At 59.2% G+C, this 21,515-nt stretch overlaps 4 protein-coding genes across 12 annotated transcripts in view; 3 read left to right on the forward strand and 1 right to left on the reverse strand.

Moving 5' to 3' along the window:
• Window positions 1–12,066, forward strand: part of ST3GAL3 (ST3 beta-galactoside alpha-2,3-sialyltransferase 3) — a 175,650-nt gene extending 163,584 nt beyond the window's left edge. For all 7 annotated transcript variants that reach the window (XM_050306474.1, XM_050306477.1, XM_050306472.1 and 4 more), the window contains one exon: window positions 8,333–12,066. In XM_050306474.1, the coding sequence (XP_050162431.1) occupies window positions 8,333–8,422 (90 nt within the window). In that variant the 3' untranslated portion in view covers window positions 8,423–12,066. The remainder of the gene's footprint in view (window positions 1–8,332) is intronic.
• Window positions 12,067–13,922: 1,856 nt separating this feature from the next.
• On the reverse strand, window positions 13,923–17,252 carry LOC126635652 (collagen alpha-1(I) chain-like). Its single transcript, XM_050307072.1, has 2 exons — window positions 17,119–17,252; window positions 13,923–16,419 (listed from the first exon to the last, which is right to left on the reverse strand). Exons 1-2 carry the CDS (start codon window positions 17,250–17,252, stop codon window positions 13,923–13,925), a joined length of 2,631 nt encoding a protein of 876 aa, XP_050163029.1.
• An 847-nt stretch (window positions 17,253–18,099) lies between these two features.
• On the forward strand, window positions 18,100–20,404 carry ARTN (artemin). The gene is made up of 3 exons (XM_050306483.1): window positions 18,100–18,583; window positions 18,714–18,903; window positions 19,257–20,404. The coding sequence occupies exons 1-3, from the start codon at window positions 18,356–18,358 to the stop codon at window positions 19,691–19,693; spliced, it is 855 nt and encodes a 284-aa protein (XP_050162440.1). The 5' UTR covers window positions 18,100–18,355; the 3' UTR covers window positions 19,694–20,404.
• Window positions 20,405–20,964: 560 nt separating this feature from the next.
• IPO13 (importin 13) overlaps window positions 20,965–21,515 on the forward strand; it is a 30,665-nt gene continuing 30,114 nt past the window's right edge. For all 3 annotated transcript variants that reach the window (XR_007627676.1, XM_050306465.1, XM_050306466.1), the window contains exon 1: window positions 20,965–21,122. Coding sequence is in view for 2 of the 3 variants with exons in the window: in XM_050306465.1 (XP_050162422.1) it covers window positions 21,051–21,122 (72 nt within the window). In the remaining variant the exon portion in view is untranslated. The remainder of the gene's footprint in view (window positions 21,123–21,515) is intronic.

The following is a 21,515-nucleotide window of genomic DNA, read 5'->3' on the forward strand; positions in this document are numbered from 1 at the left end:
TTTCGGGCTGTGAGCTGGAAGATCAAAGCTTGCACTGCAAATCGGCCCCTGGATGCCAGCTCTGCTGCCCAGCACCATCTCCCCTCGTCTGTCATCTTCTCCCCATCATGGCTGAGGGTGCAGAGTCCCTGGCCTGCACTTCAGTGGGGGGTTTCTGGGTGGTATGAAGACAGCCTGCTCTTCTCTGATCTGTTACTGGGACGCTCCTGCCCAATAGACCCAGTGCTGTTGTATAAACCCTCACAGGTGATTTTTCAGCTCTGATCCCCCTCTCTTTGTTTTAACTTACAGAATGTCCGAGTGTGTCACCTCTGTTCAGTTACTATTTTCCCTGTTCCAAATAACTTTGCAACAGCTTTTGACCCTTGCCTGCTTCCATGAATGTTGTACAGAAAATGATTTGAGTCTTTGCCAGGCTGTCTGCTAACTTGTTTCTGTTTTTGTGGCAATGAATCCATCTGAGCTGGATTTTCATATACTTTATTGTATTTTTATTTCTTGCTCAGGTCCTGTAATGCTTCCTGCCCAAGCACTCCATAAAAGTGTATTTTTATCACAGGTCACTGTCTTCTATTAATGTAGAAGTGTCAGACCCACTGGGAACATAGCGGAGGAAACATGGAAATGGTGGTGAGGAAAAAGGAATAATTTTAAAATAGAGTGAAATAGAAATTATTTAAGGATGGGAAAGTGGCTGTTTAGAATAGTAAAAACAGATCCATAAGGAGCTTATGAAACTGAGAGAGCAGGGGGCTGTGCTAAATCATGGGAATGAAGCGCAAGACTGGCTCCCAGCATCCCTCTTCCATGTGCTCTGCTGCAGCACACAGCCTTGTCCAGCTTCTCAGTCCAGAGGTGAGCTTAGATCTCCTGGTCATTTCTTGCAGGAGCAAGAATGTGAGCAAGCAATCACCTCGGTGCCACACAGGGAGCTGTCTTCTTGCACTTGTGATTGATAAAAATGGCGAATGCGTGATTAAAAGCCGCCCTTACCCATCCAGAGCCTGTCTGCGGCATTTGTGTCCCGCAGCAGAGCTGCTGACAGGTCTCCTTTTTCCTGGAGGAGCAGATCAAGCACCAGCCCCGACGTTGGAGGTGTCAGCTCCTTTGATACAGCTGTGCCCAGCACCTCGGTGACTCGCTGCCTGACCCGGGAGGGGGAGGTGGGCGGCCGCCTTTGATGGCTTCTTTCTGATCCTTGGCTCCGCTTCCCCAGCAGGTCTTTGTGGGATGCTGGAGGACACTGTCTTGTAACAGTTCTTATTCAGCCCATGTAAGGGCTGTCAGAAGGGCCAGGGGAGGTGGCCTGCAGCATGCAGTGACACGCAGCTTTGTCTCTGTCTCTCCCCAGCAGCAGCTACCTCTCAGAATAATCCACAAACATCGAGTTTGGAGTCTCGGCCCATAAAGGCACAAACAATAGTGCTTTATCATCATCTGGGCTCTCTCTGTGAAGCCGGCTTTTGCATTTTAAATCGACGCAAGTTGCTTGGGAGGGGGCGGTCGGGCTGCTTCAGGCCCCCGAGTACCTTAAAGTTTGCGGTAGCCAGCAAGAAGAACAAAACTCCTTTGAAAGCCGGGCAGATGTCTGGCCTGGTGATTTATAGACTGAAAACACGGCTGTTCGAGCCCGGCTGATGAATTGCGATTGCAGTGCAAGGAGTGGTGCGGGCTGAAATGGAGGTCAGCTTTGGAGGGGGAGGTTAGGGGCTGGGGCACGGGGACCTCTGAAAGGGCAGTGCTTTTTCTTGGGGCTGGCGGTGATGACTGATGAGGTTTATGCGTTTTTGCCTTTGTTTAAAAGCCACCTGTTTGACAGCGTTTTGGCCGAGCGAAGGCCTCACATGCAGTTCCTGCACGTGGGGACTCTGTGTGTGTGTGTAAGAGAAATCTGGAAAAGGTTGGTGGAATAGCAGTCATGACCAGAGCACAGGTATTGCCTTGTTCAGTAGGACAGAAGTACAGTAACACTTGCAGTGTCACTGTGCACTAACAGCAGCAAGGAAAGGTGTGGCTGTAGGATGGACAAAAACAGAATTAGGGTTTGGACAATGTCTCTGTAGGAAAAGAAAGTGGAAAACCTACAGGGGTGTGGTAGAACCCAGCTGCTGACCCCAGCACTGAATGCAGATGTCTGTAGGGGTGCTGGGTGCCACCAGGAATGGCACTGTCATGGGTGTACGAGCCAGTATGACTGTCAAGAGGAGAGCCAGGCTGTTCTCAGACACAGTGGCTAGCACAGCTCTTGTCACCGACCATGAGGGCACAAGAAGAGCTGTTGGCCTTTCACAGCTGTGCCCCCTTGCAGAGGGACATTTTAGGAAATTGCCTTTGATCAAGTGCCTTCATGGTTAAATTAAGTGGAAAGGCAACAGAAGGGATGATATGACTCAATAACTCGGATTTTGCTTCCAAAGGGAGGCAGCTCGATAAGCAGGGCTGTATATAGACTCAGCAGTGCTCACTGAAATTGGGACACACATGCAGACTCTGACCTCTCTGGATTTTGGCCTAGCCTAGGAGAATGGGCTACTGAAAGCAGATGCACTGAAGAGCTCATGAACTGATTGTAGACTTGAAATCTTGTTTGTGAAAGTACAATAGTTATCTGCAATTCATGCTTGCAGCAAGGGGGGAACTGGCAGAAAAAGGCTGTAGACATAACTTCATAAAGAACTGCTTCCAAGTGGTGTTAGAAGTAATAGAGGAGTGAGGAAGAGCATCAGGAGACTTCACTCCTGATGGCTGGAAAGAACAGAGATAAAGTGGAAACTGGCAAAAGTCGAGCTCAATTAGATCTTGCAAAGAAAAAGAAATTAATACTGAACAGTCTCGCTGACAAACAAATAATGAGGAAACAAGGAAAGAATTACTAGGGCAGGCATTCAGGGAAGTGAAGGAAGCGGAAGGATTAAAGTAGGAGCCACATGAATATATATATATTACCTCCATCAGGGTGATATGATGAATGTGAGAGGAAGAGTGGCTTATGGTGAGAATTTCACAGAAAAAAAAAAACTACTGGGTCAGCAGGGAAAGGCAAAAGCTGTTGAAGCTAATGCACTAGGTGTGAGAACCCAAGAGATCTCTGTTCCACTTTGAACCAATTAAGCTGCAAGTCCAGAGGAAAAGGTCCCCAATAAATCTATCAGGTTACATGTGGTTCCACAGGATTAGCTTGTAGTGGACACAATACTTCTTTTTCCCTTCTTTTTTTGGGGGGGGATGGGAGCAAGGGAAAATAATCCTGTCAAATTCAGACCTCTTACCTCAGAGGTACTATTCAGAACTTCAGAGCGGAGTTTAAATGAAAGAATAATTAAATCCTGAAAGCAAACACAACGTGGATTTACCAAAGGCAGGTTACAAAAACTAATTTAATATCTTTATTTGATTTAAAAAAAAAAAATCATTCTTGGGACAGAGGAAGTGTAGTAGCCCAGTCTGTCAGAAGTTAAGTTAAGCATGTGATACTGTGCTGTGTGAGATATTATTAGTTAAGCTTCAGAAGCCACAGTTTGGTGCAACACCTGTATGTGAATAGCCTCTCTAAAAGAGAACACAAAAAGCAGCACTGAAAGGACAGCTGGGAGTTCCTCCACAGGAAGTCATGTTTAGTGTTTGCTTTAATGATTTTTGGCACAGAGAGCAATGGTGTGCAAGTGGAATTTGTGATGAGACAAAACCAGGTGTGGTCAATACAAGGGAGGATCAAAATACCGTCCAGGAAGACCATGAGCACCTTGAGAACAGGAGTAAACTGGGTGGCATGAGACCTAAAGAGTATGAATGGAAGGTCATGCTGTTTGGGGCAATAACAGGCATTTTGACTCTAAGCTGGGATAGCATCATTTGGCAGTGGCAGAGGAGGAAGGTGCTTAGGTAGGTACAAATAAATCACAGGATAATTCAGGCTGCCAGACTGTTACTGTGAAAAAAAGACAGATACAGCTCTGGAAAGACTAGAGGAAAGTTGTAGAGAGAGGGAATTGCCTCTGCATGAAGCAGAGGCTTTTTGTCTTTTTTCTGGTTCATGAGAAGTAAATTTGGGGTAAATAGGGACAAGGGCAGCTATTGTACTTCTGGGAAATTTCCCAGTTTTCATGGGGTAAATGAACAGCCTGTTTTGGTAGAAGGAAGACCTGGGTTGTTTAACTTGGTAAAATGAAGACTGAGAAGAGATACAGTTTCTCTGTGTGTGTGTATCAAGAACAAGCGTGAGCTAAAAGAGCTGTTGGAAATTCAAAGTTGCTGTAAGAATGACTGGGCATGAAGGAGCTGTGAGTAAATCTCCTAAAGATGGGAAGATGAGGGTGCCCAGCCATGCCTTTTGTTTCAGTAGGGGTGACTCCAGAGGGGGTGCGGGCAGGATGGGCTGTCTGTGGCTGCAGCCACATCCAGGCAACGGACTGGGAGAGAAGGGGGAAACAGGAGCTGAACAAGGCAGGGCACTGGTGTCACAGGGGATGCACTGGGAGGTGAAACTGCAGCTCAGGGGTGGCCATAAAACACCAGGTGCGTGTGGCACCATGCTGGGACCAGAGCAAGAGTGCAGATGAGGAAGAATCATGAAGATTAGGCAGCTCTAGAGACAAGGCAGTGAAGGTTAAAGACAAAGATAAGTTAGCACTGGTGGAGAGTGAAAACCAACTGTTACCGATGAAGTAGCAGTTCTTGCTGCTGCTTTGGTTTCTGTGCAGGTTTTCAGGGAGAAGTGCTGCTGACTTGCAGAAACACGGAGGATGTAACAGAACTGAGAAACCTCCTGCTTTACAACTTGCTATTTTTCGTGAATGCATTCCTCCTTGACTTCACTCTCTCTAATTTAGCCTTCCTGTGTTTTAATTGCAGCATGGTTGATAAGACTAATGTGGTCTGAAGCTGAGGCATTCCCCGATTGTAATTGATTGCAGACGGGGAGCTTACCTTCCTCCTGGGTTGGTCTCTGAAAAGTTTCCTTAGTCTTAAAATATTCTACTTGGCTTCTCTTCAAGCGGCAGATGATGTTTTGTGCTTCCTTGTGGAATTGTAAAGATAAAAAGGACAGGTGGTCTGGGGCTGCTGTATTTGCATAATGCTGAAAGGTGGCTTTAACTGATGATGAATTTTCATCTAATAACTGTGACCAAGCGCTCAGACCCGCTGCCACCTCCCCGGGATGAACAGCCAGAACAGTGCCTGTGCTTGCAGAGCAACTCTCCTCCTGCTGCTTCTCTCTCCACTGGAAAGAGCTAACATCCACTACTCAGAGAGAGACCCATAGCACAGGAAATCCTAGCGTGATCCCCAGAGAACAAGAAGGGTTCTGGAGCCTCCTGTGGTGTTCCTGCTGTGAGCTCAGGCAAGCAGCCTCTTTGTTTGCACAAGTGGAAGCTGCACCGGATGCGAGCAGCAGAGGAAGGGAGAGGGCAGGGCCAGTCTGCCAGGTTGCACTAGTGGTGATGTGCAGGGACAAGAAGGTGGAGGTGGCAGTGAATGCTCCAAGCTGCTCCATCACCGTCTGGGAGGTTCAGGTTGACAGGAGAGGAGCTGGAGTTTTGTGCTGGTGGTGCGTGTTACCCAGGGTGCTATTTAGAGTGTATACACCCTGAAAGCTGCAAGGTTTTGGAGGGTGTTTTGTTGCCTTTTCCTGCTGGGGCAGTGGGACCAAGGTGCTTGTCTTTCTGCTGGCTTTGAGAAAACTGCTCTGGCTCTTCTCCCCACTGCCGCTGCTGGAATGCAGCTTCCTTTGCCTGATTAGCTCTGTCTGTCAGTGGGGTGAGTGAGTCCCTCTCCTGTAATCAGTAACCGGAGCTGGTGTTGAAGACATGCCTCATCCCTCCTGTCTGCCTTGCTGTTGGACAAGGGGGGAGGCAGCACTGCACTGAGTGCCCTGATGCTGCTCTTCGGGAGGGATGAAAGCTTGTCCTCACCGGGGAACCTCTTTCTCTGCAGGCTGACATGAACCACAGTACATTTGAGAGTACTGATGTAGACATCAGTAAGATCCATGGTTCTGCAGCAAGGCTGAATTCCCTTTCATGTGACTTTGCTTGGAACCAGGAGTTAGTGGCAGTGCCCGGGGAATAGAGCAGCCTGGATGCTGAACAACCTGAGGTCGGTAGGTCTTGCCAGCAGTTTTGCAGTCAGTGCTGGAGCCAGACCTAGACGTAGAGAAACTGCAATTGTATCACCCAAAGTTTTATTACCCACCTCCTGTACTTAAATTCCTGCTCCACTTGTACTTTTCACAAAGCAGATTTCCTCTTGCCATCAGATAAGGCACTTGCACGTGGCCTGAGGTGACGTTTCAGGTGGTGGGTTGAGTTTGCTTAGAAGTGGCTGCTTCCCCAGTTCCCATCTGTACAAGGAACACAAACAGGTTGTCCTGGCCGAAAGCAGTTGGCTTCTCATACTGTTTGGTGAGGCTGAAAGGCATGAAGGAGGGCTCAGGTTGTGCTGTGACATATCAGGCACATCAGGCTCCTGGTGCTCCAGGCAGGTTCGAGCGGCAGGCCCAGCCAGATGTAAGTGGATGCGTCGAGACCTGGTGTCCCAGCGTGACAGCTGCTGGCTGCCTGCTGGCAGGAGCACACCCGCACACTTGGCTGCCTCTGCTGGTGCTGAGCCTTCCTAGCAAGGGGCTGTGTTGGCAGAAGAGGCACTGGTGCATGGCAGGGGCCAAACCCTGAATCCCCAGCTGACATTCCACTTGTGGGACTGTTTCCAGCACTCTGGGGGATCCTGGCTCTGCACCACCATCATTCCCAGTGCTGCTTTCTGGAAATGATGCTTTTTTTCCTCTTACAAGCCACCTTGCTTCTCAGTGCCAGATTTCACTCTGCTTTTGTGTTAGCAGAAGCTCTGAGTTGTTTCTGGGCAGCATCTTCTCAGTTTAGAGATGAGGTCTTCTACATTTACAGAGTCCCAAAGAGCACCAGCACAGTTTACCAGTGTGGTCCTGTACCCTTTGGAGGGTTCAGGTAACAGTGTCACTGAAAGCAGAGGAAGTCAAAGACTTCTTTTGAACACAGGTTGCAAGGTATCACCTGCCTGAACTTTCTTTAGCAGCTGTAATTGTCATCATTCCTGTGCACTGAGGGGATGGAAGTGGTTTTTAAACGCACAGTAGCAGCAAGAGCAGGTATTTCCAAATAGTGCTGGAGATCTAGAGAGGGACCTTCAGTCCCTTGGACCTTTTGGCAACCCGCTGCATGCACACTGTGGCTGGGGCTGTCAGTGCCACACAGCAGTCACGGCTGAGACCTGCCTGTCCCAGACAGGGCAGGGCAGGACAAGCAGCAGATGACAGGAGAGCCACATGGACGTTGTGCATGATGTGTGCAACCAGTGCTTTGCAGGCAGGTGCCCACAGTTCTGCAGTGGGTAAGTTGAATTTCAGTACCTATGACAGAGTGCCCTCAGTGGGCTCATGGGGCTGGTGCTTTGTTGGTTTGAGGCCATTCCAGAGAGGCTCCTGTAGAGTGATTTTGTCATGGTCCAGATCGTATTTAGGGCTCAGATTACCTGCTGACCAGAGCACTGTGCTGGAGCCCCAGCATCATTTACTGGGATTCTTGTCCTGATGGGAGATTTAGGGGAAAGTTGCTTTTCCCTGTTCTGCCTTTGTCTCTACAGGGAGACAAACCACATACTACTGTCATTAAGTGCTTCAATAGTACCAGTGCTGGGGAGTGATGGCAGATGCTGTGGTCCCTGCTGCAGGGAACACATCTGGGTGGGCTGACACCAGCTAAAGGAGTCACTGCTTTGAAGTCCCTGCTGGGAGATGTGGCCATTTCACCCCTCATGTTGTATTAGTGTAACCTTTAGCATGTGATTTCCTTGGTGGCAGGGCCAGCAGAGGCAAGAGCCAGATTTAATGGGGCTGGTCCTAGGGCTTTTCAGCTGCATGTACCACCATGCATTCCCAGAGACCTCCCTTGGCAGGGAGCTGTGTGTGATGGGCACAACATGTCCTGCCACCACGTTCTCTGCCAGCTCTGTTGCCCAGCGTACACCACCATCAGTGCTGCACTGTTGGACTCATGTGTAAGATAGGTTGGGAGGGCACTGTAACCTGCTACATCTGCCCAAGGGACCTGGATTGCCCAGACCTCACCATGCCAAAAAAACCTTCACCATTAAGCTACACAGGTCTGGCCCTGCAAGTGTATCAGCTCTAGATAAGAGAAGTCCCTTGGTCTGCAGGGGCTCTTCTGGGCTGCAGCAGGGTCTTTTTCCTTGGCAGAAGCCACTGCCTTGGCCCAGATGGAGTCTCCCACAGCCCAAGGGACAGGAGCATGTTGGCCAGGGTAGCTGCTGACCTTCTGTCTCTCCCATTTCCTTCCAGTCTTGGACGCACAACATCCAGCGGGAGAAGGAGTTTCTGAGGAAGCTGGTGAAAGCCCGAGTCATCACTGACCTAACCAGTGGGATTTGAGTGGCTGCAGCCACTGCCTCCAGGGGAGGAGATGAAGACACACACTGCAGCTCTGAGAGCAGGCACTGGCAGCCCCCTGCAAGAATCCCACCTCACTGAAGACACACAGAGATGCCCAGGTGCTCTGGGAAGACCCTCTTGCATTGCCAGTCTGCACGAGGGCTGCATCTGCCACCTCCAGGCCTAGAGCTGGCAGGAGGTGGGCAAGGGACTAAGTGGACAGTTCTTGAACTCTGCATTGCAGACAGATCTTCTGCATCCTGAATTAGACAGGAAAGACTCAGGAGAGAGAAAAAAGATTTGTGAATAAAATGATTTGTGCCAAATGGGAGGTGATGCTGCCACAAGGCAGCAATGCCTGAATGTACAAAGTATTATTTTTTAAAAGACTCTGCTGGAACCATACTAGAAATACCAAGGTACAAGGCAAAGTCTGCTTGTGCACAGCCCTGCGAAAAACCCAACCTCTTCCTGCTCCATGTGCATTGTCACCAGCCTCAGACCTTTCCCCAGGAAAACAAATCCATCCAAAACTTCGGTGTTGTTGGTGCTGCTATAATTCAAAGGGAGAATAATGGCTTCCTCTCATTCTCCACTTGGAGCTTCTGAATGGAGATGAGCATGAGTTTGTTTTTCTGCATTTTTTTCCTTGCTTCCTCCACAGAGGTGGCAACATCGACTTGGCTGTGCTTTTCATGGCCATTTGCTCTGCCTTTGCCCTGACCCTGAGGTGGAGGGGGGAGCCGATGGCTTTCTCCTGCCCCAGCAGACCCTCCCCACCTTCCTGCCTGTCACGGTGTGGGGGAGCCTGCCTCGTTGTGCTCAAGGCTTTCGGGCCTCTTGGTTTGTGCCTGCTGTGCAGGGCCCCCGTGGAGTCTGTGCACATTGGTGTCACTGTTTCTGGACAGCATCTCGCTTTGCTTTTGTGTGGGAGGGGAGCAGTTTGCTCTTTGGAAGGAGGTCAGATCTTGAGCGGAGATCTCAAGCTTTACATTTTGAGAGCAGACCGCTGAAGATGTTTGCTTTATGTTCCAGACACGATCATGTTCCCTGTTTAAGCAACATGTGACCTCAGTGAGGATGGAGCCTCATGGGAACCCTCGCCCTCCGCTCGGCCCCTGCTCACACCATTTCCAAGCTCCTCCCGTGCTGCTCTAGCACTGCTGCTCCTCCTGCTCTCAGGAGCACATCCTTCCTTGGTCCCAAGATGCAGTATTTGCACATTTGATTTGTATACGTATTTCAGAGGAGCTGGAATAAACTGAGCAACGTGGCCAAGCGTGAGGACAGCAGGGTGATCTCCTCCACTGGGAGGGTGTGGGCAGAAGGGGGATTGCCAAGGGAGTGAATGGTTACAGGTGGAAATCGGCTCCTGGAGCAGGCTGGGCTGCACCCACAGGCACTGTCCAAGTACCTGGGTGTCCAGCATGCAGCCAGCCAGTGCTGAGGTCAGTGGAGGGGGATCCCAAAGGAATGCAGGTTGGGCTCGTGGTCCTGGCGCTGCATGCGATACAATCCAAGGATTGTAGTCTGTCTTACTCTGAGCTGCCTCTTCCCCTGCTGACTTGTGGGGGGCTGTGACTTTGGAGCTGAGACCCTCAAGGGGGTGTGCAGGAAGAGCAGGCAAATGACCCAGGTGTGGGGCAGAGGAGCAGACTGTACAGAATGGTTTGAGACCAGGCTGCAGGCAGAGGCAGATCTCAGGACATGGGGCTTGAGTGCTGCTTACAGACCAGTGTGGGATGCGTCCCTCAGGAACCTTTCCTGCATGGTGTGCCTGTAGCCAAGGAGTTTACTCAGGGGCAAGTCCTGTCCAGCTTCTGGTTGTGGCTGCTGCTTGCTTTGTCATCTGGGAGCAGCTCAAGGATTGTGTCTCTTCTGGCATTCTCGCCTTTCCCTGTCCCTTCCCATCCCTCTGGCCTCCCAGCCTGGCAGTCCCTGCTCCCCCAGGGACGTGCCTCCCACCAGGATGCTCTGTGAGGTTTACAGCAGGTTTTTGAGCATATGCTGTGGCAGATACTCCTGTGAACTCTCCCCCAGTTTCTTCTTCCTTCTTAAGGCGCCCAGGGGATGGGATTTCCCTGGCTCTCACCTGGTGACACTCCCTTTGCAGTTTCTGTGTGTCAGCCTAGACCCAGGACTGTCATCTCTAGAGTCCCAGTCATGCTGGCAGTGGGGATGCTTGGGCTGGACCTGGTTGAGGTTGTAGATTGGGAAGCATTGACACCTACTGCTCAGCCTTCCTGTCATCCCAGCTCTCCACCATGACCAGGGACAGGTCCTGATGGGAATTTGACCAAAGAGATGATTGCAAGCCCTTCCCTTCACCTTGGTGGGAGTCTCCAGGCAGAAATGCCCAGGCTGGCTAGTTGAGCGCATGGCCCAGGGTGACTGTGGTGGCTCAGGACCACCTGCAAGTAGAAGGAAAGAGTGTTTGGGGGCCAAGACTTCCCTCCAGGTCACTGACAGCACAGAGCAGCCCCACGGCTGGGTGATGGAGCAGCGTGCAGCGCTGGGTTTCACTCCTGGATGCCGTTCCTTTGGCTGCCTCCCCGTGTGCACCTGCAGCCACCTCCCGTTCTCTGAGACGCTGCAGTCCTGCCAGCTCGGAGCGGTGCACGCGGGTCAGAGCACGGTCAGTGGGACGGATGTGAGTCTTGGCCTCTCCCTCGCAGTGACTCACCTTGTCAGATCGGAAGGGAGAGCCCAGGGGAATTCTCCACAGCCTAAATATAGAGCGGGGTTGCCTGGTGCCTCTGGTGCGCTGCGGTGCGGAAAGGCCGCTCGGGTGGCGGGGAACCTGCCCGGGGACACGCAGGGAGGCCGGGAGCCAGCGCCCACAGCAGGTTTCGCTCTGACTACTGCAGAGGGCAGATCTGGGGAGCTGCTGGGCAGCCAGCACATGCTGCTCCAGGGGAGGGGGCTGCCAGAGAGCTGCTACTGCTGCGCTGACCACACTGTGAGCTCAGGCTGACCACGCTGGTGTCGGGCTCCTGCCACCAGGGAAGCACCAAAGGGAAGCACCGTGGCCAGGGAGCACGAGGCAACAGTGGGATCCAATCCCATGTCTCTCAGCCCAGTGTCTCTGGGCTTCCAGGACCTCCTTTCCTCGGAGGGAGCAGTGGGGAGGCCCTGCCTGGCCATGCTGTGCTGCCCCTCAGTGTGGGCACTGCTGGGAGCAGGGGAGGGTGTCAGGACAGGGCCATCTGTGTCAAACAGGGGCAGTCAGGCTGGGGATGGGCAGCACCAGGCACGGGCAGGGGCTTCCAGAGTGCCTGGCAGTGGGGCGGCCACCACGCCGAGCTCCACCAGCACCAGTGTGGCACGTGCCGTGGGTCTGAGCAGTATTAGAGACGTGTACTTAGTGCAGGAGACCCCTTTGGGGCCACTACCCAGCTCCTCCGGGCTCTGGCTCCTCTCACAGCCTGCACAGGGACTCGCAAAGGCCAGTGGGTTTGCCGGTACTGTACCAAGCTGAGATGCAAGAACTCAGTGAGTTTTTAAAATTAGTTTTTAGTTTCTGCAGGTTTTTTTTTTAATTTCCCCTCTAGGCAGGGAGGGCAAGAGTCTTGCAGGCTCCTCCAAGCCGGCTTATGTCACATCAATTCAGTCATATCACAGAAGCAATAAAGCTATCAAACGAGCTTGGCTGGCCTCTTTCTTCTGCTGCCTTGGGCCTTTTTTATGGGAGGCAGAGGGATTCCCCTGCTTGGCCTGTCCCCAGCCTGGTTTCACTGCTGTCTCCTCCAGCACAGTAATCCAGCTGCTGGGAGCTGCAGCTGGTCAATGCCACTGGCCTGGTGCTGGGGACAGGAGAGGGCTGTGCTCCTCCTCGCAGGTGACCTGAGGGGTAGGAGAGGGCCTCGCTGTTTGGGTTCATTTCATGTTGGAAGGCACAGGCGTCAGAGCTGGTCCTGCCTGGGACAGGCTGCCTGGGACTCTGCCTGCTCTCTTGGGGACTCCCTGCCACCAGGGTGACTTCCCGCCAAGGGTCACAGCAGCAGTTGGGCTGGGTGCAGCCCGGACAAAGGCAGTGTCCGGCCAAGTGACCTTCTCACCACAGTGTCCAGGAAGGAAGCAGTTTAGGAAGCCAGGGGCCAAGGCTGTGACCAGCTCTGACACCTGCCAAGTCCCAGCAGGAGGAGCTGCAACCCCTGCAGCAAACCCTGGTGATGCTGCCGGGCTCCCGGAGCCACAGGACGTGTTGGGGACAGTCCCATCGCCTGGAGGAACAGGAAGGCTACTTCCAGGTGGGTGACCGGTCTGCCAGGCCTCCCAGCTCCTAAACAAGGGTGAGTTCCTGCCAGCACCTGTGGGACACCACAGGGGCAACTGCCCAGCCCACAGGGACTGCTCAAACCCTCCTTCCTTCCCTCCTCTCTTCACAGTGCTTAAAGAGCAGGGCCACCACTGCTGTCAGGCTCAGCACTCTCCATGGCAGAGCCAATACTCGTGGAAGCCCAAAGGGAGAGAGCAATACTTGGATTGAAGCACAGAGCTGGGGCATGCCATCTCCTGCTACCACAATCTTGGAGGGACAAGGAGGAGGTGCTGATGGTAGGACATTAGTGGGGCTGACAGCAGCAGCAGGCTCATGTCTCTCAGGACAAGGGCCAAGGGCAGAGAAGGGAGCCAGTGTCCCCAGGTGGCTGGGGTAGCAGCCTCAAAGGGGCCACACCTGTAAGAGGACAGAAGCCAGGCACTGCACAGCTTTGCACAACGTCTCATTTCACAAGACTGGGGAGGACACCATGGGCTCACCTGTATGGGGTTCTGTGGATACCCTGTGCCATGCCCATCAAATCCTCCTGCCCACCACCAGCACCACACTGTCTCAGTAACTCCTAGCTATGTCCTGGGAACATCAGGACCTGCCCAATCTGCGAGGAAGGTGGAAAGGATTGGAGGTAACCTCTCTGGTGAACCAGCACCTGGGGCTGTCTCCAAGACCTGAAGGCTGCTGGTGTGGGAGGCAGCCCTTCCCTCCTCCGGTGTAGGTGCCCTGGCAGGGGCAGGGCTGTGGCCAATCCCAGCCCCATGGGGACAGCCAGTCAACCTGAACAGGACGTACCACTTGCACTGAAATTTTCCAAGCAGGCAGCTGTGTTAGTCTGCAGCCCTGCAAAGCAGAGGATCCTGTTCCCTGACCCTGGCTGGCTCTCTACCCCAGGGATGCTCCCCAGCCTCCAAACCTCTGCTGGGCCAAGTCATCCAAGGGCATCACCTCTGACAGCTCCCACGAGGACATCTCAGATGGGAGCAGCCTCAGGCCAGGGCCGTGGGGCAGCACAGCCCCACGGCAGAGCCCATGCTCCCACGCAGTCCCACTAGCAGGTATGGAGCCACTCATGGCCACAGATTTGGCGAAGGTGCTTGTGCCAGGACCGGGAGGGATAATTTGCCGCTCCAGGGCAGGGGCAACAGCTCTGGGCAGCGCGCCACCTCCTCCGTCCCTGTGCTTGCGGTGGCGGGGACGGCTTAGTGGGCGCCCGCACACTCCCTAGCAGGTGATGCCGCAGGAGGACGCGGGAGTTGTCACCCCCGCGCTGGATAATCCGAGGAGATGAGCGCAGACGAGGCGGCGGCTCCGCAGGTGTCTGCAGGCGCGGCCGTCCGCCCCCGCCGCGGGACCGCGGGGCGCGGGCTGCCGGGCGGCGGGGAGGAGGTTAAAGCCACGCGGGGTGCCCGGGCTCGGGGCAGACCCCACGGGCCACCTGGGGCCCGGCGTGCAGCCGCGGCACAGCCGGCGACCGAGCCGCTGGCCCCGCTCCAGCCGGGGAGTTGCGTAAGGCCGGGGAGCTGCGGCGGAGCTCGGCCGGGGCAGGTGACACGGCCCGCGGCACCCCCGGGCCGCGCAGTCCCCCCGGCCGCCCTCCAACCCCGCGGCCATGAGGGCAGGCCCCGGGGGGCTCGCCCGGCCCGGGGCGCGTCCTGGCGACCGGCTCCGGCCAGGGGAGCACGTGTGAAGCGGGGCTGAGCGGAGGCGGCCCCGGGATTTGGCACGTTCGCAAAGGAGCACTCGAGAGCCCCGGGATGGACGCGGAGGGCCCCGGGCCGTGACGTAAGGACTCGCACGGGCTCGGCTCGACTCGCCAGACGGCCCCCATGTCCCCGGGGCCAGCGGCGGCCCCGGCGGAGGGAGGCAGGGCGACGGCAGAGGTAAGCAGCCCGGCGGCGGGCGGCCCCGCCGGGGAGGACCGGAGCGCAGGGCGCGGGCGGGCGGGGAGGCCGGACTCCTCCTCCGGCGCGGCCGGACGCGAGCGCCAGGCACACGGGTGGCCCGCGGCGGCTCGGGGTGCGTGGGACGCCGGACGGTCCCACCGAGGCCGGGATGGCCGCGACCCTGCCGTCCACCCCATCCCCGGCGGGTCCCCATGTGTGCGGCGCTGCCCTCCGACGCCGGGCGCGGGGTCCCCGTGGGGCTCTGCTCCCGGAGCGCTCCGGGAAGGGCTGAACGCTTCCCCGGGGGTGTTCGTGTGCCCGTCCTGCCTGCGCTGTGACGGGGCTGTCGGGGCAGGGAGCCCCGCTGACGGGGCGTCTGGCCGGCCGGGCTGCGGGACCACCTGCCCGTCCGCCTGCCCGGGGGTCGGCCGGCGTGCGGGTGGCGGTAGCGGGGGTCGGGTGCCGCCGGGGGTCCCGGTGCCGTTCCCGGCGGGGTGCGAGTTTCCGCAGGAGCTCGGCGGCGGTGCGAGTGCCGGCGAGAGCCGGTGCTGAAGCGGGTCGGGCTGCGGCTCCTGCTGCTGGCGGTATCCCGGTGCCGTCCTGCTCCCGGGGCAGTCTCGGCGCCTGTGCGGGTCGGAGGCCCGGTGCCGCTGCGGTGCGTGTCGGGATGGCGGCTGGTATTCTGGTGCCAGTTCGAATCGGGGTCCCGGTATCGGTGCCGGTGCCCGCCCCGCCGGTCAGGTGACGGCGGCTGGAATTTGACACCGGTAGCGGCGACGGCAGCAGGATGGAGCCGTCGCTGCCCCGCACTGTGCGTCCGCCCGCCGCCGGCGGCACCGCACCGCGAGGCGCAGCGGGACCGGGACCCGTACCCCAAGGCACAGCGGGAACGGCACCGGGAGCAGCGGCAGGAGTCGGTGCCGGCGGGGCAGCGCCGGCCCCCGCCAGCGCCCGCCGCCGGCGCGGCGGCGGCGGGCGGCGGGGGGCGGCGGGGAGCGGAGGAGATGCGGGGCAGCGGCGGCCCGGGGGATGGTCCCCGCCGCGGGCACGGTGAGTGCGGGCCGGGGCGGCGGGCGACAGCGCCCGCCCCAGCCTGCCGGCGGCCCCGGACCTCGGCGGTGGCTCGTACCGGGACTGCGGGGGGGACGGGGGGAACCCGCTTCGCCGCCCACCCCTCGGCAATACCCGGGGTGCCGAGCACGGCCCGGCGGCGGGAAGCGCTGGGAGCCGCGGCGGGGATGGGGTTCCCTGTTTGGGCAGGGAGAGGCGGGACCCCGCTGCGGGCGCCCGGGGGACACGGGGGCGGACTCTCTTGCCTCTCCCCTGGGCTGCTGCCCGGCCCGTTGGGCACATCGGACAGGTCTGCGCTCTGGCTGCTCGGGCGGTGGCCGGGCGAAAGCCACGGGGAGGGGTTGCCCAGCGCCCCCCGCCTCTGCTGCCCCCGGGCTGGAGCCGAGTTTAGTCTCATCCGTGTACCCCACGTGTCCGTCCCCGGGCCTCCCAAGGCTTCGCGGGGCGGGTACCCGCTCCGCATCACATGTGGGGTTGATTTCTGACCCCCCGTCAGTTCTGCCAGGGACAGCGCGGAGGGATGATGGGCCTCCACCGGTTCTCGCAGGTGCCCGCGGGCGTCTCTGCCCACCCGCTCCGTACTTCCAGGCGGGATCCACGGCTGCAGGGCAGGCACGGCCACTCCGTGAGCTGAGACCCTCACTCCGGGGCTGGGGCACCCGCTGGCCCCGAGTGAATGCACTTCGCGAGTGTCTGCTACTTCCTCCGAGGTCCTGGTGCAGCCTCGGGGCGCCCGCTCCCAGCCCCGCGGCTGTCGCCGGGCTCTGCGTGGGTGGGTGTGCGGTGGCCCACGCAGGGATTGCCCCAGCACGCTGCTGCTTAGCCCCGGACGGGGGGACACGGGTGCGGGGGACCAAGCGGGTCCTCACTTGGATGGGCCCGGTTCCTACCCTGGAAAAAAACCTCCTGTGCCTGTGCATCGCCCGGCTGGACTCTGGCAGCCGTGGCAGGGGCAAACCTCAAACAGGTTCCCCCCATACGGGACGTGGGGATCTGACGTGGGGTGTGCAGGTCTCGCACTGCCGTAGGGTGCTCAGGAGCTTGTCTCATCCCCGTCCGCGCTGGGGAAAAGGAGGTGCCGAGCGGGGCTGCGGGGCCGGCGTGGGCGGCCGTCCTGCGCGTTCGGGGAGCTGTCCCCGGGGACGGGGCCCCGTGTCTGCGGAGGCACTGGTGGAGCACGTCCGTCGCTCCGGCTCTGGGGCTCCCGGTGACGAAGGGAGGCTGCCCTCGTCCGGCGCCCCGCCGGCAGCGCTCCCGCCGCAGAGCCCGGGGCTGTGCTGCCGCCGGACGGGAGAAGCCTGAACTGCACCGGCTGCTCCGTCCCGTCCCGCCGGGATGCTTAAGCCGAGGGGCCGCGGCGAGGCTCCCGGGAGCGGGGACCGGGAAGGGTTCATCCCCTCCCAGCAGAGCGCGGGGACCCTCGCCTGGTCCCTTCGGGGGTGCCGGGCTGGGAAAACCATGACCTGGCGGCAGTGTTTGGCGTGGGGCCACGGGCCACCACAGGAGGGACGTGCAGCGTGGGCTGTGCTTGGCCAGGCTGTGGCGGCTGGCGCGGCCGGGGGGGCCGGTGCGAGCCCTGCCGGCACCGGGGCCGCATCCCGCCTGGTGCACGGGCCCCGGAGGAGGCACGTGGGTCTGTCAGAGCCCATCACAGCCCCTTGCCACAGCGTGGCCAGTGTAGGGCGGTATCAGATGTGACAATCGGGACTTGGGGACCATCCCCTGAGATGCTGAAGGGACTAGAGGAAATTGGTTTTTCTTGTTGTCCCAGTGGTGCCCAGCCACCTTTTTTTTTTTTTTTTTTTGGTCAGGAGTGCTCTCCTAGGGATGTCCCATCCCAGCTTTTCATGGCAGCAACTGAGACATGCCAGGACAGTCACAGAGTGGATGGGGGAACTCCTTAGTGCAGAATGTCACTAGTCTCCAAGGGGACAGACCCATCTCAAGAGACAGGGAATGCAGCAGATGGGCCAAGAAGGGTACAAGCCCCTTGGGGATCTGCATGTAGGATATTCTGGCTTTGGACACTGGGGCACTTTGAGCCTCCCTGTACCGCAGGAGGGCGCTGGGAAAGGGGGCGAACATGTGGCTGCAGACAGGGCCTCGCCCCAGCACCTCCTGGGGGACATTACCCCCCTGAGACTGTGCTTGCTGCCTTGCTGGGATGATGCACGGCAGGGATCCAGTTCCTCTCTGCATGTCAGGGCAGTGGATGCCGAGCAGTGGTGTTGGGGAGTTAGCCCAGCGTGGTGATCCACACCCTGACATGTACCCTGCCCGCCTGTCCTGCCCCTCGAGACCCCACTCACCCAGGCTGCTCTGGGGTTGCATGTCCCAGCTCGGCGCAGGGAGCAGGCTGGGGAGCCAGCACAGGGTCGAGGGGTGGCTGCACCCGAGGACCCTGTGCTAATGGATTTGGAGTTTCCAAGGTCAGGCTCCCACTGCAAGCAAGAAAAACATTCCCAGGGAAGGGCCATGGGAAAGGGCCCCCCCGGCAGCACTCCCAGCCCCAGCCACTGCCTCACAGCCCAGCTTGGCATCCCAGGCCGCTTGCACAAGGAGGTGGCTGCATTCCCCCCGAGGAGAGGTGCTGGACAAAGGCTGGGTTGCCCCAGCTGCCCAATCTCTTGGAAGGGGTGTGCAGTGTGGTGAGGGTGCCTGGCTGCGCCAGGAGACGAGAGGGGTGAGAGTGGGTCATGCATGGGGTGCAGGAGGTTTTGTGGGGTTCTGGAGGGTGATGGAGGAGATTGCATGCTTGGAGAAGGCAGGAGAAGCATGTGCCAGCTCCCAGCCAGCCAGGTCGATACCCACCCTATCCCTGCTGCGTGGGCACTGACCCCAACCTCTGCACTTGCAGCGAGCATGGACCAGCGACAGGGGCCACCAGAGCCGAGATCTGCAGGACCTGCCACGTACCTGCAGCCCAAGGTGAGCCCAGGTCTGTCTGGCCGTGATGGCCAGGACCACACTTTCCCATCCCCACCCATCCCCAGCTCATGGAGCCTTGTCCCTGGGACTGTGGTTGAGGCTCACCCAGCTATGCTGTGCTTTGTTGCAGGAGGGGACACTGTGGGGGCTCCTCGCCATCCTGTCACTGCTGGCTGGGCTGGCCACGGGCGCCCTGCGAACACCGCACTGCAACGAGACGCTGGACACAGCCCCTACGCCACAGGGCATGGCCACTGCCAGCCCATCTGTGGAGGATGGTGTGGAGGTGCCACTCGCCGCTGCCTGGAGCCAGCTGTACGGTGCGTGTTGGGACAGGACCCCCAGCCTGGGCAGGGTAGCCCTGCAGATGGGGCATGGCCAGGTTGGGAGCTGCTGTGGGGACCCTCAGCCTGTGTGGGGCTGTGGCTGCGCTTGGGGCTGGGCTGAAGGGGGCTCAGTGGTGCGTGCTGGGGATGGCGGCAGAGGCCCTAGAGATGAGGAAAATTCTTAGCTGGGCACCCACTCACCGCACTGCCTCTTGGGCACCCAGCCAATGTCATGTGGGTGGTCAGGAGGGATCCGTAGGTCACAGCGGGGGCAAGCAGGCTCAGCAGGCCCAGGAGGGCGATGGGTGTGGGATGGGTACTGATGGTGCTGTCTCCTCCGTGTACAGGGGAAAATGCGACGACAGGTCGTCCGGGCACCGCAGAGCTGGCGGAGGACCTGCTGCTGCGCGCTGAGCGCTCACCACCGGGCACCGGCAAAGGCAAGAAGGGGGCGCGGAAACCCTCACGGGGCACCCGCGGGCGCAACTGCCACATCCGCAACCTGATGGTGAAGGTGCGCGACCTGGGCCTGGGCTTCAACTCGGACGAGATCGTGCTCTTCAAGTACTGCAGTGGGTCCTGCCACCGGGCACGCAGCAACTACGACCTGACGCTGGGCAGCCTGCTGCGGCAGCAGCTCATCGCCCCGGGGCCACAGGAGCGGATCCTCAGCCACCCCTGCTGCCGGCCCACCCGCTATGAGGCTGTCTCCTTCATGGATGTGGAGAACACTTGGCAGACGGTGGAGAAGCTCTCAGCAGCCGAGTGCAGCTGTATTGGCTGAGGAGGGGGCCACTGGCTTGGCCTCAGCTCGACGCACGCCGGCAGAGTCCGGCTTGCCACATGCAGTGGCACCGGCGCTCAGAGGAAGGGTCTGGCAGAGGCCGGTGCCCCCGTTTTGACGTGGCCACAAAGAGCCGAGGTGAGATGGAGCCATGACTGGGGTGTGGGCAGCCAAGCCCCTTCCTGCTCAGTGCCAAGCAGCTGGTGCCGACGGCTACGTGGGGTCCTGCCCGGGTGCACTGTGGCTCAGCCCTGAGAGAGGAGCTGAGGGGAGTATGGACCATCCCCACCACTCACTGGCTGGTCTGCCAGCCCAATGTCCACCAGCACCATTCCTCCACTGTGCTTTAGAGGAGCTGGGGTCAAGTGTCACCCCAAGCTTCAGACAGGGCAAAACCTCCCTGTCCCCTCAGGCACCCTGGGGTCAGTGGTGGCTGGAGTTGCCCTGCAGAGAAGAGGTGACCCTGAGGACAGGGGTGCAGCGGGGCCAGCTTGCACCAGTGTGGAGTGGGGGACCTGGACCCGGACCAGCAGCAGCCCCTGGTGTTCTGCAGGGTGGTGGGTCACAGGCACCCACTGGGAGCCCCACCCCGCCTGGCTCCCAAGGGGGTGGCAGGGTCCCTGCCGCTGCCCTGTGGTGCTGCGGCACTAAACTATTTATTACTCTAAATTATTTATTTATTGTTCTCGAGCGGCAGCTCCTATTTATGACTTTGGGCCCCCGGGGGGCCGGGTGTAACTTAACCCCAGCGCTGCAGTGAAGCCCTGGGCAGTGCCCCGTGCCCCCCGCTCTCCCCCCCCACCCTCCCCTTTTCTATTATTTGTAAAATTTGAGGGATAAACTCTATTTTTGTACAGTCGCCTTTTCCTGTAGCAATAAAGCGATGGGCTGCGCGTCCGACCCCTCCGTGTGCCCGTGGTGGGGACGGGGACGGGGATGGGGCCGGGGCGGTTCCCCGGGGGCGGCAGCGGGAGGGGTGGGAGCGGGGATCCTCCGGCCCCGCCCGCCCCGCGCGTGGGAGCGGCCCCGCTGCCCGGCAGGGGACGCGCGTGGGCCGGGACTACCGCTCCCGGCGTGCGGCGCGGCGCTGCGGCAGGGCCCGGGCTGCCCGGCCGCGCCTGCCCGCCCGCGGGGAGAGGCGAGGCGGGGCCGGAGGAGCGGAGCGGAGCGGGGCGGCGGGGCCGCTCGGGGAAGTCCCGCGGGGGCGCCTGCCGGCCCGACCGAGCCGCCCCGCGCCGCCCCGGTGCCACCGCCCCCGGCGGGGCGGGGAGGCAGGTCCCGCCGCGATGCGGCTGCCCCTGCGCCGCCGCTGTCGCCCGCCCGCCGCCGCCGCCGCCTCCTGAGCGCCGCCGCAGCCATGGAGCGGAGGGCGGAGGCGCCGCCGCCGCCGCCGCAAGGCCTCGACTTCACCGTGGAGAACGTGGAGAAGGTGAGCGAGCCTCGCCGGCCCGGCCGCGGCCGTGGCGGGGCGGGGGTGGCGGCGGCGGGTGGTGGATGCTGCCGCGGGAATGGGTGCGGGGGATGCGGCGCGGGGAGCCGGGGGTGGGGGGGGCACCTGCTCGGCTGTGCCGGGCCCGGGGAGGGCGGCGGGCGGCAGCCCCTGTCCCTACCTTCCCCACGGGGCGTGGGGCGGGAGGGGGGAGCCGCCGGGGCAGCCCGGAGGGGGGAAAACGATGTGGCAGGGACGAGAGCAGAAGGGAGGGGTTGTGTGTGTTGTCTCCGGACGGCGTCCTCTAGGTCGCCAGCTGCAGCGCCGGGCAGGGAGAGCCCACGGGGTCTGGTCGTGGCTACAGAGCCAGCCGCATGGATGTGAAGCCCATTA

Source organism: Myiozetetes cayanensis, unplaced genomic scaffold (genome assembly GCF_022539395.1).
Source record: "Myiozetetes cayanensis isolate MyiCay16 unplaced genomic scaffold, myiCay2020 scf12, whole genome shotgun sequence".
NCBI classification, from domain to species: Eukaryota; Metazoa; Chordata; class Aves; order Passeriformes; family Tyrannidae; genus Myiozetetes; species Myiozetetes cayanensis.

Coding starts and splice junctions, on each gene's coding strand:
- ARTN (XM_050306483.1), top strand. CDS start 18,356: ATGGGGTGCAGGAGGTTTTGTGGGGTTCTGGAGGGTGATGGAGGAGAT. Junction 18,584..18,713: donor CCACGTACCTGCAGCCCAAG/GTGAGCCCAGGT, acceptor GCTTTGTTGCAG/GAGGGGACACTGTGGGGGCT. Junction 18,904..19,256: donor TGCCTGGAGCCAGCTGTACG/GTGCGTGTTGGG, acceptor CTCCGTGTACAG/GGGAAAATGCGACGACAGGT.
- LOC126635652 (XM_050307072.1), bottom strand. CDS start 17,252: ATGCGGCCCCGGTGCCGGCAGGGCTCGCACCGGCCCCCCCGGCCGCGC. Junction 16,420..17,118: donor ACGCCAAACACTGCCGCCAG/GTCATGGTTTTC, acceptor CCACCCACGCAG/AGCCCGGCGACAGCCGCGGG.